Source organism: Gorilla gorilla, chromosome 2, assembly GCF_029281585.2.
Source record: "Gorilla gorilla gorilla isolate KB3781 chromosome 2, NHGRI_mGorGor1-v2.1_pri, whole genome shotgun sequence".
Lineage (NCBI taxonomy): Eukaryota > Metazoa > Chordata > Mammalia > Primates > Hominidae > Gorilla > Gorilla gorilla.
The window spans coordinates 211,039,553-211,051,986 of record NC_086017.1 but is presented as its reverse complement, the minus strand read 5'-3'; the positions used below and the strand labels follow the sequence as shown (position 1 = coordinate 211,051,986).

General features: G+C 43.3%; 1 protein-coding gene across 4 annotated transcripts in view; it reads right to left on the bottom strand.

Annotated features, from left to right (window-relative positions):
- Positions 1-12,434, bottom strand: part of IQCG (IQ motif containing G) — a 70,870-nt gene that overhangs the window by 49,153 nt on the left and 9,283 nt on the right. The window contains exons 1-4 of one of the 4 annotated variants that reach the window (XM_019023392.3): positions 12,308-12,394; positions 8,071-8,137; positions 6,230-6,503; positions 947-1,179 (exon numbers count right to left, since the gene is read on the bottom strand). In XM_019023392.3, the coding sequence (XP_018878937.2) occupies positions 947-1,179; positions 6,230-6,503; positions 8,071-8,078 (515 nt within the window). In that variant the 5' untranslated portion in view covers positions 8,079-8,137; positions 12,308-12,394. Of the gene's footprint in view, positions 1-946; positions 1,180-6,208; positions 6,504-8,070; positions 8,138-11,919; positions 12,395-12,434 lie in introns of those variants that run through there. The other 3 variants (XM_019023393.4, XM_019023391.4, XM_031013324.3) reach the window with 3 other exon arrangements.

Below are 12,434 nucleotides of genomic sequence, written 5' to 3'. Positions count from 1 at the left end.
CCGAGTAGCTGGGACTACAGGCGCCCGCCACCACGCCCGGTTAATTTTTTTGTATTTTTAGTAGAGACGGGGTTTCACCATGTTAGCCAGGATGGTCTCGATCTCCTGACCTCGTGATCCGCCCACCTTGGCCTCCCAGAGTGCTGGGATTACAGGCGTGAGCCACCGTGCCCGGCCCCATTCTCATTTTTAATAATTGAAAACAGCCAGTGTGGCTGTAGTCCCAGCTATGTGAGAGGCTCACTGGAAGCCAGAAGCTTGAGGGCGGCAGTGCTCTATGATATCTCCAGTCAATAGCACTGGCTTCCAGCCTGGGCTACAGAGTGACCTCGTCTCTAAAAAATAAACAATCTGCAGGTATACAGCTGAAGGAAAAAGAAAAAAAGAAAAAAATTTAAAAAATAAATAAAATAAAAATTGGAAACAAAGACAAACGGCCGGGCGCGGTGGCTCACGCCTGTAATCCCAGCACTTTGGGAGGCCGAGGCGGGTGGATCACCTGAGGTCAGGAGTTCAAGACTAGCCTGGCCAACATGGTGAAACCCGTTGTCTACTAAAAAATACAAAAATTAGCCGGGCATGGTGGCGGGCACCTGTAATCCTGGCTCTTCAGGAGGCTGAGGCAGGAGAATTTCTTGAACCCGGGAGGCGGAGGCTGCCCTTCACCGAGATCAGGCCATTGCACTCCAGCCTTGGTGACAAGAGCAAAACTCCATCTCAAAAAAAAAAAAAGACTTAATAACTTATGCAATATCATATAGCTGCCTTGCTTTCCATTCATATCACCCTGCCTCTAGGCAGTCTTTAGCTAATTCTATTCTCAGCAGTCATTTTGCATACACAGTAATGACTAACCTGTAGACGAGAGCAGTCAGCCACCTGGGCGCCCCTTTGCTCATCTATGTGTAAATACATTATTCCACTGCCAAATGTCTTCCTTCCTTACCTATCAATCTGAATTTTCTTCAGTGTCTCCGTAGTCATGATGGTCTGCCTTGCAGGCTTTTTGAAGACATGATCCTGCATTTTGTTAAACTCCACAGCGAACCGGCCTCTGTGTCTGATTTCTGGCAAGTTGGGTCCTTCCTCAGTTATTAACGGACTGGGTATTTTTGTGATTGTTGAGGCCATTGGAAGTTTGTCTAGATTCGTTCCTTCTAGATTCATTTCTCTGCTTTTCTTTTAAAACAATAAACAATTAGAAAGAATTTTTTTAAAGAGACAATACAACAAGAAAGAGGCCTTTGTGTACATTTTTCAACATTATCTTCTCTGACTTCTACTCTATACTCCAAGAAAATGTGCCCCTTTCTTCAGCCACACCAAACCACACACGCCCTGCGGCTAACTTCACACAACATTCCTCTTCTCCGTCATTCCCCAACTTACCACCTGGTACACTCTGCTCAAAAGTAAAGTTCTTTGTGAAATATCTCTGTTAGCAGGCATTTCTCATATTGTAATTTTTTATAAAGTATCTCCATCAGGTCGTTGTTTCTAGGGTGGGGGGACAGTGTCTTAGAGATCTTGGTTCCACTTCAAGAAAATCTTTTTTTGAAGACTAGTCTCAAGTTATTTTTGGAACAAGATTGGATATTCAATAAATGTGGCCATCTTTGTAGTCCCATTGCTTAGAACAATGACTAGCATATAGCAGAGATGCAAATGTTCCTTGAACATATGAACTTGAAATACAAATTTAAAAAGGAGAAACATACTAAAAGCAGAGGTTGATAGTACATTTAGTGGTGTGGTGTAGACTTTGAGGATCATGGAGGGAAAAGCCAAAATAATTTTTTTCAGATCCAAACTTGAATATTAAGGGACGGCAGGAACGGCATATGCCTTTCAGCTGATGGCGCTGACTATTAAGGGACCGCAGGAACGGCCTATGCCTTTCAGCTGATGGCGCTGACTATTAAGGGACCGCAGGAACGGCCTATGCCTTTCAGCTGATGATGCTGACTATTAAGGGACCGCAGGAACGGCCTATGCCTTTCAGCTGATGGTGTAAACTAAACTGTGGCTAAAAGCTTGAGCCACTGAGGCACATGATGCAGCGACTACACATATGGATTCTGAAGCCATGTTTGAATCCTGCTCTGTCTCTCAACTGTATTGACCTTGGGCAACTAGTTAACATCTCTGTGTCCCCATTTTCCCACTGGTAAAATAAATGGTTATTATTTTAGATTTTGCCTAAGGCAATAAGGGGAAATGTAAGGTCTAGGAGGCTCCACTGTCTTTTTTTTTTTTTCTGAGACGGGGTCTTGCTCCGTCGCCCAGGCTGGAGTGCAGTGGCACAATCTCGGCTCACTGCGACCTCTGGGATGCCCCATTTTCTGAGTTCCCTAACCACTGTTCCTCTACCTTTATACTTGGACATCTGGAAAAGGAACCAAATGTGTCTCATGGCCTGATTTATTGATTACTAGAAAGAAATGTGAATTTTTAGAATAGAATTAAAGAAACGAGCTAAGTGTTCCAGTTGACGCACTAAAAAAAATTTTTTTTTGAGACAGAGTCTCACTGTGTCGCTCAGGCTGGATTACAGTGGCACCATCTCCACTCACTGCAACCTCTGCCTCCCGGGTTCAAGCGATTCTCCTGCCTCAGCCTTCCAAGTAGCTGGGATTACAGGCCCACACCATCATGCCCGGCTAATTTTTTTGTATTTTTAGTAGAGATGAGGTTTCGCCATTTTGGCCAGGCTGGTCTCAAACTCCTGACCTCAGGTGATCCACCTGCCTCGGCCTCCCAAAGTGCTGGGATGACAGGCATGAGCCACCGTGCCTGGCCTCTAAAAATTTACATATATATAAAATAATATATTTTATATTGCACGTGCTATGTACAAGATAGGGTTTTTTACCGTAAGGAAAAAGAGAAGAAAAACAGTATTCCCTGCAAGAAAACTCTTTCCAAACTTTGGTCAAATCACTCTCATTTCTGGCAGAACCACGTATATTAATATATTTTTCGTCCTTTCATTTCATAATTCTAATACATGAAAATGTATCTGGAGATGGCCTTAGCCGTAAAAACGGCTTTAAAAGAGGGAAAATGCTAACCTTTCCTCTCAAGGTTGTTAAAAGGCTCAAGGATGTCAAGCCTTTGGGAAAGGAAACATCCGTATACTAACATTTAAAAATATACAGCCTAGGCCCTACAGGGCAGCGGCATCTTCAAATTCATGAGTCAGAACAACTATAGTACCATGAAATACAAACCAAAAAATATTTTAAGAGATTCACAATTTTTAAAAGATATGAAGCTAACATATTGAGAAATGGGCTTTTAAATTGCTATTAATCAACATGATTAAAGTTACTATAATTATACATATTATATATTACTATTTACACTACAGTAAAATCACAAGGAGGGTTTCTGTTGAGTCAGAAAATTTTGTGGGTAAAAGATCACTATGATAAACCAGAAAAAAACAGCGCAAAAGTTTCATTCATTTACTGGAGTAGTGACCGCTGCTGAACACTGTGGATTAATTTAGGGTTTTCATTCGTGATATTCCATGATGGCAAATTACTCTTTTCAAAGGCTGACAGCAGGTAGCATTGAAAAGACTTCATTTATTAACTGAATGCCTTCCCATTTGTTTGTCCTTCCTTCCTTCCTTCCTTCCTTCCCTCCCTCTCTCCTTCCTCTCTCTCCTCTCTCTCTCCCCTCTCTCCCATGTCTCTTTCTTTCCCTTCCTTCCTCCCTCCCTTCCCTCTCCCTGCCCTCCCTTCCTACCTTCCTCTCTTCCTTTCTTTCTTTTCCTCCCTCCTTCCCTCCTTTCTTCCTTCCTTCCTCTCTCCTCTATCTCTTTCTTTCCCTTCCTTCCTTCCTCCCTCTCTCCCCTCCCTTCCCCCCTCCTCTCCCATCCCCCTCCCTCCTCTCCCTTCCCTCTCCCCCTTCCCCCTCCCTCCCTCCCTTCCTCCCTTCCTTCCTTCCTTCCTTTCTCTCTTTCTCTTTCTTTCTTTCCCTCCCTCCCTCCCTTCTTTCTTTCTTTCTTTCTTTCTTTCTCTTTCAACAAGGTCTCACTCTGTCACCCAGGTTGGCGTGCGGTGGTGTGACCTTGGCTTGCTGCAGCCTCAGTCTCATGGGCTCAAATGATCCTCCCATATCAGCCTCCTGAGTAGCTGGGACTACAGGCGTATGCCACCATTCCTGGCTAATTTTTGTATTTTCTTGGTAGAGACGGGGTCTTCTATGCTGCCCAGGCTGGTCTCAAACTCCTGGCCTCAAACATTTCTCCCACCTTGGCCTCCCAAAGCACCCATTTTATTTTTTATTCTTGCTGAAGGAGATAATAAATAGGAAGAATACACCAGTCTCTTCTGTACTATTTGTTAGCCAGCTTAAATTGTTAAGATTAGCCTCTTATTTTAAATGCAGTGGAAGATTTTGTTCTTAGATTCTTATCTGTTTGCCCTTCATAAGTTAACAAGGAAGTTAACTTACATTATACAATTCCTGTGATACTTACAGCATTTTAAAACTACCCCAAAACTCACAGAATGCCAGCTCTGGAAGGGATCTATAGGTCATTTAGGTAAAACTCCATTACAACTTACAAATGAGAAAACTTAGACCAAAAAAGTGAAATGATTGCTAACAGCACGTAACTATATCCCAAATGTCTCCTGACTCCAAATCCATTGTTCTATAAAATCTTATCTAAACTTTTTAAACTTTAATGAAAGCTTTAAGAACCCGGGCTGCTCGGGAGGCTGAGGCAGGAGAATGGCGTGAACCTGGGAGGCAGAGCTTGCAGTGAGCCAAGATCGTGCCACTGCACTCCAGCCTGGGCAACAGAGCAAGACTCTGTCTCACCAAAAAAAAAAAAAAAAAAAAAAAAAAGAACCCAGGCTGTATATATAACAATAATAATTTAGAAAATTTGAAATTTTAATGGAAAATTAAAGGGAAATTTAATTTTCTTCTCTTGATAAATATGGACTTCTTTACTGTTAGAAATGAAAAGCAAAAACAAAACAAACAAAACGAAAAAAAAAGCAATTTACCCTCTTATTTATATAGCAATTTTCAATGGTCATAGAATCAGACATAAGAATATCTTCTGGGCTGGGTGCGGTGGCTCACGCCTGTAATCCCAGCACTTTGGGAGGCCGAGGTGGGCAGACCACCTGAGGTCGGGAGTTCAAGACCAGCCTGACCAACATGGAGAAACTCCATCTCTACTAAAAGTACAAAATTAGCTGGGTGTGGTGGCGTAATCCCAGCACTTGGGACACTGAGGCAGGAGAACTGCTTGAACCCGGGAGGCGGAGGTTGCGGTGAGCCTAGACACTCCTGGGCAACAAGAGCGAAACTCCATCTCAAAAAAAAAAAAAAAGTATCTTCTGAACAAGTTATATAATGTTATTATTTATAACTTGATAAATGTGTACTTCTATTTATAAATTGTTTCCATTTTATATCTACAACCTAAGTTACTGAAATGTACAAGAGCTTAAAAATGCATAAAGACTTTGCTCACTACTAAGTTAATTTTCTGATAACTCAGTGCTGCTTCACAGAGGATTCATCAATGACAACAAAGTCATTTTAGATTAAAGCGTTAAGAGTGGAGTTGAATTTCCTCCCCCTAGTGTTCAGTTAGGTTGCAGCAGCTGAGAAATACAAGTTGGGTGGGACAACTCAGTAATTCCATCTCTTCAGTATATAGGTTGTATTTATACTGATTTCAGTAGAGGCCTTTTTGGGTAAAACCAATATACTGGAAAAGGATATTCTGTCTGGTAATATACCTTGAGTTATGGCAATTTCACTCCATCAGTTGAGAGTGCATATCTCAGATAGTTATTGTAGCCCCTTTATCTGAAATAAAGGTGCTATTTCCCACGTGATATTTAATGGCACCAGCCTGGACAACATAGTGAGATTCCATCTCTATAGAATTTTTATAAAAAATTAGCCGGGTTGTGGTAGTGCAGGCCTGTAGTCCCAGCTACCCAGGAGGCTGAGGTGGGAGGATCACTTGAGCCTGGGAGGTAGAGGCCGCAGTCAGCCATGATGGCACCACTACACTCCAGCTTAGGCCACAGAGTGAGACCCTGTCAAAAAAAAAAAAAAAGAAAGAAACAAAGAAGGAAAGAGAGAGAGAGAAAGAAAGAAAAATAAATACATTTAACGGGATAGGTACTATAAATGAGGGAGAAATAAAAAATAAAGCAAAATTAACTCATGGTGAGTGGGTCTATACCACGCAGATGCTCTGTCTCCCTTCGTACTGAACAGGCATGATGTAGTTCAGAATAGACAGCTGGTCTGTGGTGTCCTCCAGAACTGCCAAGATCCTCAGCACATCTGGAGGGGACAGTGGCTCTAGGGTTTCCGGGATTTCTGGGATGATTTCTATGTCTGTTTCTTTAGGCATTCCTTCTTCTTCTACGGTACTAGGTGGTTTGCCTGTCACTGACACCGTCATCTCAGAATGCCAAACTTTTGGAGGAAGGTTTGAGTCTTCCAGGCTGTCTCTAAGGAAAGAATAAAGAAAAAATAAGTCAGCAACCAATATTTAAACATTACTTTAACTCAAAAGCACAGGCAGCAATGTGCTGGGCTCCTGTGATATTCACGTTGTCATATAATAGAACCTAGATGAAAAAAAAGGAGGATTTGGCGTGTGATTCTGCTAAGTATCTTCCATTTTGACCAACCAAAGGCAAACAACTTACTCTTTTTTTTTTTTCTTTTTTTCAGACGGAGTTTCGCTCTTGTTGCCCAGGCTGGAGTGCAATGGTGCTATCTCAGCTCACCGCAACCTCTGCCTCCCAGGTTCAAGCGATTCTCCTGCCTCACCCTCCCGAGTAGCTGGGATTACAGGCATGTGCTACCACACCCGGCTAAGTTTGTGTTTTTATTTTATTTTATTTGTTTTTCTTTTTTTTGAGACAGAGTCTCGCTATGTTGCCCAGGCTGGAGTGCAGTGGCGCGATCTTGGCTCACTGCAACCTCTGCCTCCCGGGTTCACACCATTCTCCTGCCTCAGCCTCCCAAGTAGCTGGGACTACAGGCGTCCGGCAACACGCCTGGCTAATTTTTTGTATTTTTAGTAGAGACGTGGTTTCACCGTGTTAGCCAGGATGGTCTCGATCTCCTGACCTCGTGATCTGCCCACCTCGGCCTCCCAAAGTGCTAGGATTACAGGCGTGAGCCACCGCGCCCGGCCAGTTTGTGTTTTTAGTAGAGATCGGGTTTCTCCATGTTGGTCAGACTGGTCTTGAACTCCTGACCTCAGGTGATCTGCCCAACTCAGCCTCCCAAAGTGCTGGGATTACAGGCGTGAGCCACCGCGCCTGGCCTACTGTTTAATAAAGGTATGTAGTTCATGCAATTTGGCTATTCTGATCAATTTGAATTTGAGCCAAAATTAACTTTTTTTTCCCTAGGAGTATCTTTAGATGCTAACCAAAAGTATCTCATGATGAGTGAAAAACAGAATGTGGTATCCAGCCTCCAAGGCGGCCCAAATGATTCTCACTTTCTAGTGTTAACGCCTCTGTGTAGTCTACGCCACACCGAGTAGGACTAGCCTATGTAACCAGAAGGTTATGGTGGGAATGACGGAGTGTGACTTCCAAGGCTAGGTGATAAAAGACATTGCAGCTTCTGCCTCACTCTCTCAAATCTCTCACTGTGAGGGAAGACAGCTGCCTTGGTATGAGGACACTTCAGCAGCACTGTGGACACATCCATGAAGGTAAGGAACTAAGGCCTCTTGCCGGCAGCCTGCACCAACTTGCCAGCTCTGTCAATGAACCACCTTGGAAGTGGATACTCCAGCCCCCATCAAGTCTTCAGATCATTGCCACCCCTGGCCAACTTCAAGTTCAGGAGAGACCTCAAGCCAGCACCATCCAGCTAACCTGCTCCTAACCTTGGGACCCACAGAAACTGTGGGAAAGAATAAATGTTTATATTTTAAGTCACTAAGTTCTGGGGTAATCTGTTACACAGCAATAGATAAGGTATACACAGAAATTTAACAGAAGGCATAATTTAAATACATGTATACAAAAAACATTGGAATTTTAAACATACTCTTCCATTCTTCTGTAGCTTCGTTACCCTCCGTGGTATATTTATAATCTCACAAAAGTGCAGTTACCTAAAATGGGAAAGAAACACTGAGATTAGTTTATGGGCGTCTTGAATGATGTTTCAGTTATTTCTATACCATTTCATTAAGAGAAAATTAAATGACTACGGGAGCTGTGACTATCGCCTCTTTGTGCGGAGTGGAGCAGTCCCAGAGGCGAAAGAGCCTCCGACATCATGGAGTGCAGGTCTATGAAGAAGTCGACTGAGTTATTACTGCTCTACCAAACTCAAGACACATGCACTCTGTGAGCCTCTTCTTTAGGTAAACTAATGTTCAACTTGGTTTTAGTATGTTCTATTATATCACCGATTTTTAATTGGTAATCTCTATATACTTGATTTTTTCTATATTCTGATTACTGTAATATTTAATTAGGTCACTCAATTCATCTTCTCTGCCAGATAACAGAATTTGCTCCACATGGACTTGGAGGAATAAGTGAGATGACACTTAGAAAAACTGTATTAATTGGGGCCGGGTGCGGTGGCTCACGCCTGTAATCCCAGCACTTTGGGAGGCCAAGGTGGGCGGATCACGAGGTCAGGAGATTGAGACCATCCTGGCTAACACGGTGAAACCCCGTCTCTACTAAAAATACAAAAAATTAGTCGGGTGTGGTGGCGGGCGCCTGTAGTCCCAGCTACTCAGGAGCCTGAGGCAGGAGAATGGCGTGAACCCGGGAGGCAGAGCTTTCAGTGAGCCGAGATCGCGCCACTGCACTCCAGCCTGGGCGACAGAGTGAGACTCTGTCTCAAAAAAAAAAAAAAAAAAAAAAGGAAAACTGTATTAATCCTGGAAATCAGTTTAACACTGCTATCAAGATGTTACCCCTCCTCAGTAAACCAAAATCCTTTCTGCTTAAATGAGCTTTACAGTGAAAACCCCTATGGAGAAGTTTGCGTTGTACTGAATGGACAGTGAGTGGTGAGTTTCCAATGTAAATTTGTCCACAATAAAGTAACTCTGAGAGAGGTGGTGCAAATATGACTCTTGCAACAAAAATCTTACATGCAAAAATTCAAACACACAAAACAGAATCTTCATATAAATTTGAAAAAGTACTTCAGACTAGCCAAATGTCCTGATGCAGGGGCAGTTTTAGGAGGAAGTAGCACGGTATTAAGCAGAATATCTTTCTTTTTTTCTTTTCTTTCTTTTTTTTTTTTTTGAGATGGAGTTTTTCTCTTCTTGCCTAGGCTGCAGTACGATGGCGCGATCTTGGCTCACTGCAACCTCTGCCTCCCAGGTTCAAGTGATTTCCCTGCCTCAGCCTCCCGAGTAACTGGGATTACAGGCTCACACCACAATTTGTATTTTTAGTAGAGACGGGGTTTCACCATGTTGGCCAGGCTGGTCTCGAACTCTTGACCTCAGGTGATCCACCTGCTTCAGTCTCCCAAAGTGTTGAGATTACAGGCGTGAGCCAAGGCACCCAGGCGGATTTTACTTTCTATTTCCATATCTCCTAAGCTGGACCTAGTTGTTGCTGTGTTTGTTTGTTTGTTTGTTTCCTTGTTTTCTTTTTTGCTTGAACTACTCCAACAACCTCTAAATTGGAAGTGATCTTTTAATTTTTAAATTTTTTTTTTCTGATATCCTGACAGAAGGTTCAGGAAGTGATCTTTTTAAAATGAAAGGGTGATCTTTTAAAATGGAAAATCTGATCATGTCCTTCCCTAGAACCCTTCAATGGTTTCCCGTTGCCTTAGGACAAAGAACAAAATTCTTGACTTGGTCCACAAGGTCTGTATGATCTGGGCCCCTCTGTTCCTCTCTAGACCCAACTACAGCTGCGCTTTCCTTGCTCTCTGGGCTCCAGCCACAGTGGGCTTCTTTCAGTTCTTCTCTGGACTCATGCTCCCTTGCAACTCAGGGTCTTTGCACCTGCTATTCCTTCCAGTGGAGCCACTCTTCCCTCACCTCTTCACCGTGTAAAGTCCCACTGACCCATCACCAGCTTAAGACAGTGTCACTTTTCTAGGTGAAATCTCTAACATTTTCTGTGCTCTGGGAGATGGACCCGTATGGAGTATATCCAGGGGAGATTTCAGAAAGAGATTCAGTGTAGAGAAGTGAGATCAGACATTTATTCTCCCCGCTCCTTCTCTGCCAGAATATAATTGGTTGGTTATGTTCCTCTATCAAAGGTCATGGCTCCTGTCAGGCAATTCTCTCCAAACGTCTCTCTCTGGGCTTAGGTAACTATTTCTTTCCTAGGTCCCAGGAGACTCCATCATCCCTTGTAGTTTCATTCCTGCTTTACCTTTTTTTTTTTTTTGAGATGGTCTCACTCTGTCACCAAGGCTGGAGTGCAGTGGCAGGACCTCAGCTCACTGAAACCTCCCCCTACCAGTTTGAAGCGATTCTTGTACCTCAGCCTCCCAAGTAGCTGGGATGACAGGCACACACCACCACCCCTGGCTGATTTTTGTATTTTTAGTAGAGACAGGGTTTCACTATGTTGGCCAGGCTGCTCTCAAACTCCTGACCTCAAATGATCCACCCACCTCAGCCTCCCAAAGTGCTGGGATTACAGGCGTGGGCCACTGCGCCCGGCCCATACTTTGTTTTAAAAAGTATTCTTATCATGCTCTACTAATGGTCATCACCTGCAGTTTGAAAAATGCCTTAACTGACACTTGTCCAAGTGATCCTTTCGCTGACTCGTCAGGCCAGATCAGGCTTCTGGGCATTCATGCCACTACTTTCCCGCAGAGCTGTGTTCACAATTGGTTATGTTAGTGTCAGTTTCCCCCCACTAGACAACTGTTCCATGAAAGCAGCAACATGACAATGATGCTCACAGTTGTATCAGGTGCTAAGTCTCAGTGCTCAATAAGTATTTGTGGAACGAATAATACACGAGCAAACGAATGAAACTCACACTTAATGTGTTATTCCTCCCAGGAGGACTTCCATATAGAACTTTGACAAATTAATATCTAATAGTGAAATTTCTAGCACATTTCTTTCTGGGACAGGGAACACTGGGTGGGGTAGTAGGCTACAAGGTACAAGTTCTATCCTGTTGTATTTAAGAGAGGATCTGATTTTAAAAGTGACTTATATACATCTATTTCATACAACTTTGGAGTCATACTTTACTCTCTCTCATTCCTCATCCACCAGCAAATCTTGCCAGAATTTAAATATATTCAGAATTCCAGTACTCAATATCCTCTGTTTACACACCATCACCTGTCATCATAGTCACTACAGGAACCTATAATTATCTTCCTGCTGATACCCTTGCCTCCCTTCAGTTTCAACACAGTGACTTTGTCAATATAGAAGTCAGATAGAGTCACCCTTCTGTTCAGGACCCTTAAATAGTTCCCATCTCAAAGCAGGGATTTTACATACTTCCCATCTTCTTTTACATACTTCCCATCTCAAAGTGGGGAAAGCCTCTTTTACAGTGGCCTCTCTGCTTAATTTTCTCCACAGAAATTATCATCTTCTAACGTGTCATCTATTTTACTTGCTTATTGTCTTGCTCCGCCTCGTAGGATATAAGCTCCACGAGGGCATAGATTTGTTTACTGCCGTGTCATCCTACACAAACCTTGGTACAGGGTAGCCATTCATTAAACTATGTGTTAAATAAATGAATGAATCCATAGGGTAACCCAAATAAATATGCAATAATTCGGAAATGTGAATCTCTGGCGTCCACTAATCCACCTCTACAAGTATCTACGGAGGACCTACTAGGTGCGGACACGAGGCAGCTAAACGAGTTCTCCTAAAAGGGCGATAAAGCCTCCTGCAGGCAGTCCTCCTCATACCTCGGATCCAAAAAGAAGAATGGAAGTAAGAACTTAAGTCATTTCATTCATTTTTTTTTCTTTTGTAGAGGTTGGGAGAGGTGGTCTCACTATGTTGCCCAGGCTGGTCTCGAACTCCTGGCCTCAAGCGATCCTCCCGCCTCGGCTTCCCAAAGAGCTGGGTTTACAGGCGTGAGCCACTGTGCCCAGTCTCATTTCTTTAAAGAGATAAATAAGTAGAGGGGAGAAAAGAAGTATAGAAAAAGAAAACAGAGAAAGAAGAGGTCCTGCTGCCTTCGTGCTCCCGGCCTTTCTCTTCCATGCTAGGTTAGGATCCCAGAATTTCCGTTCTGTCTATTGCTGTGTGTATCGAGGGAAAAGCACCCCACTGTTGGCAAATCAATCTTACAGTCAATCATTCTTTAGGCAATGGGAACATCCTCCACTCAGGGTTCGCCTTTCCACCTACGGCGTCCGCGGACGCAGGAAGTAAACTAAGTTGTTTCTATGGCAACGCACAGCTTTGGCGGATTTAG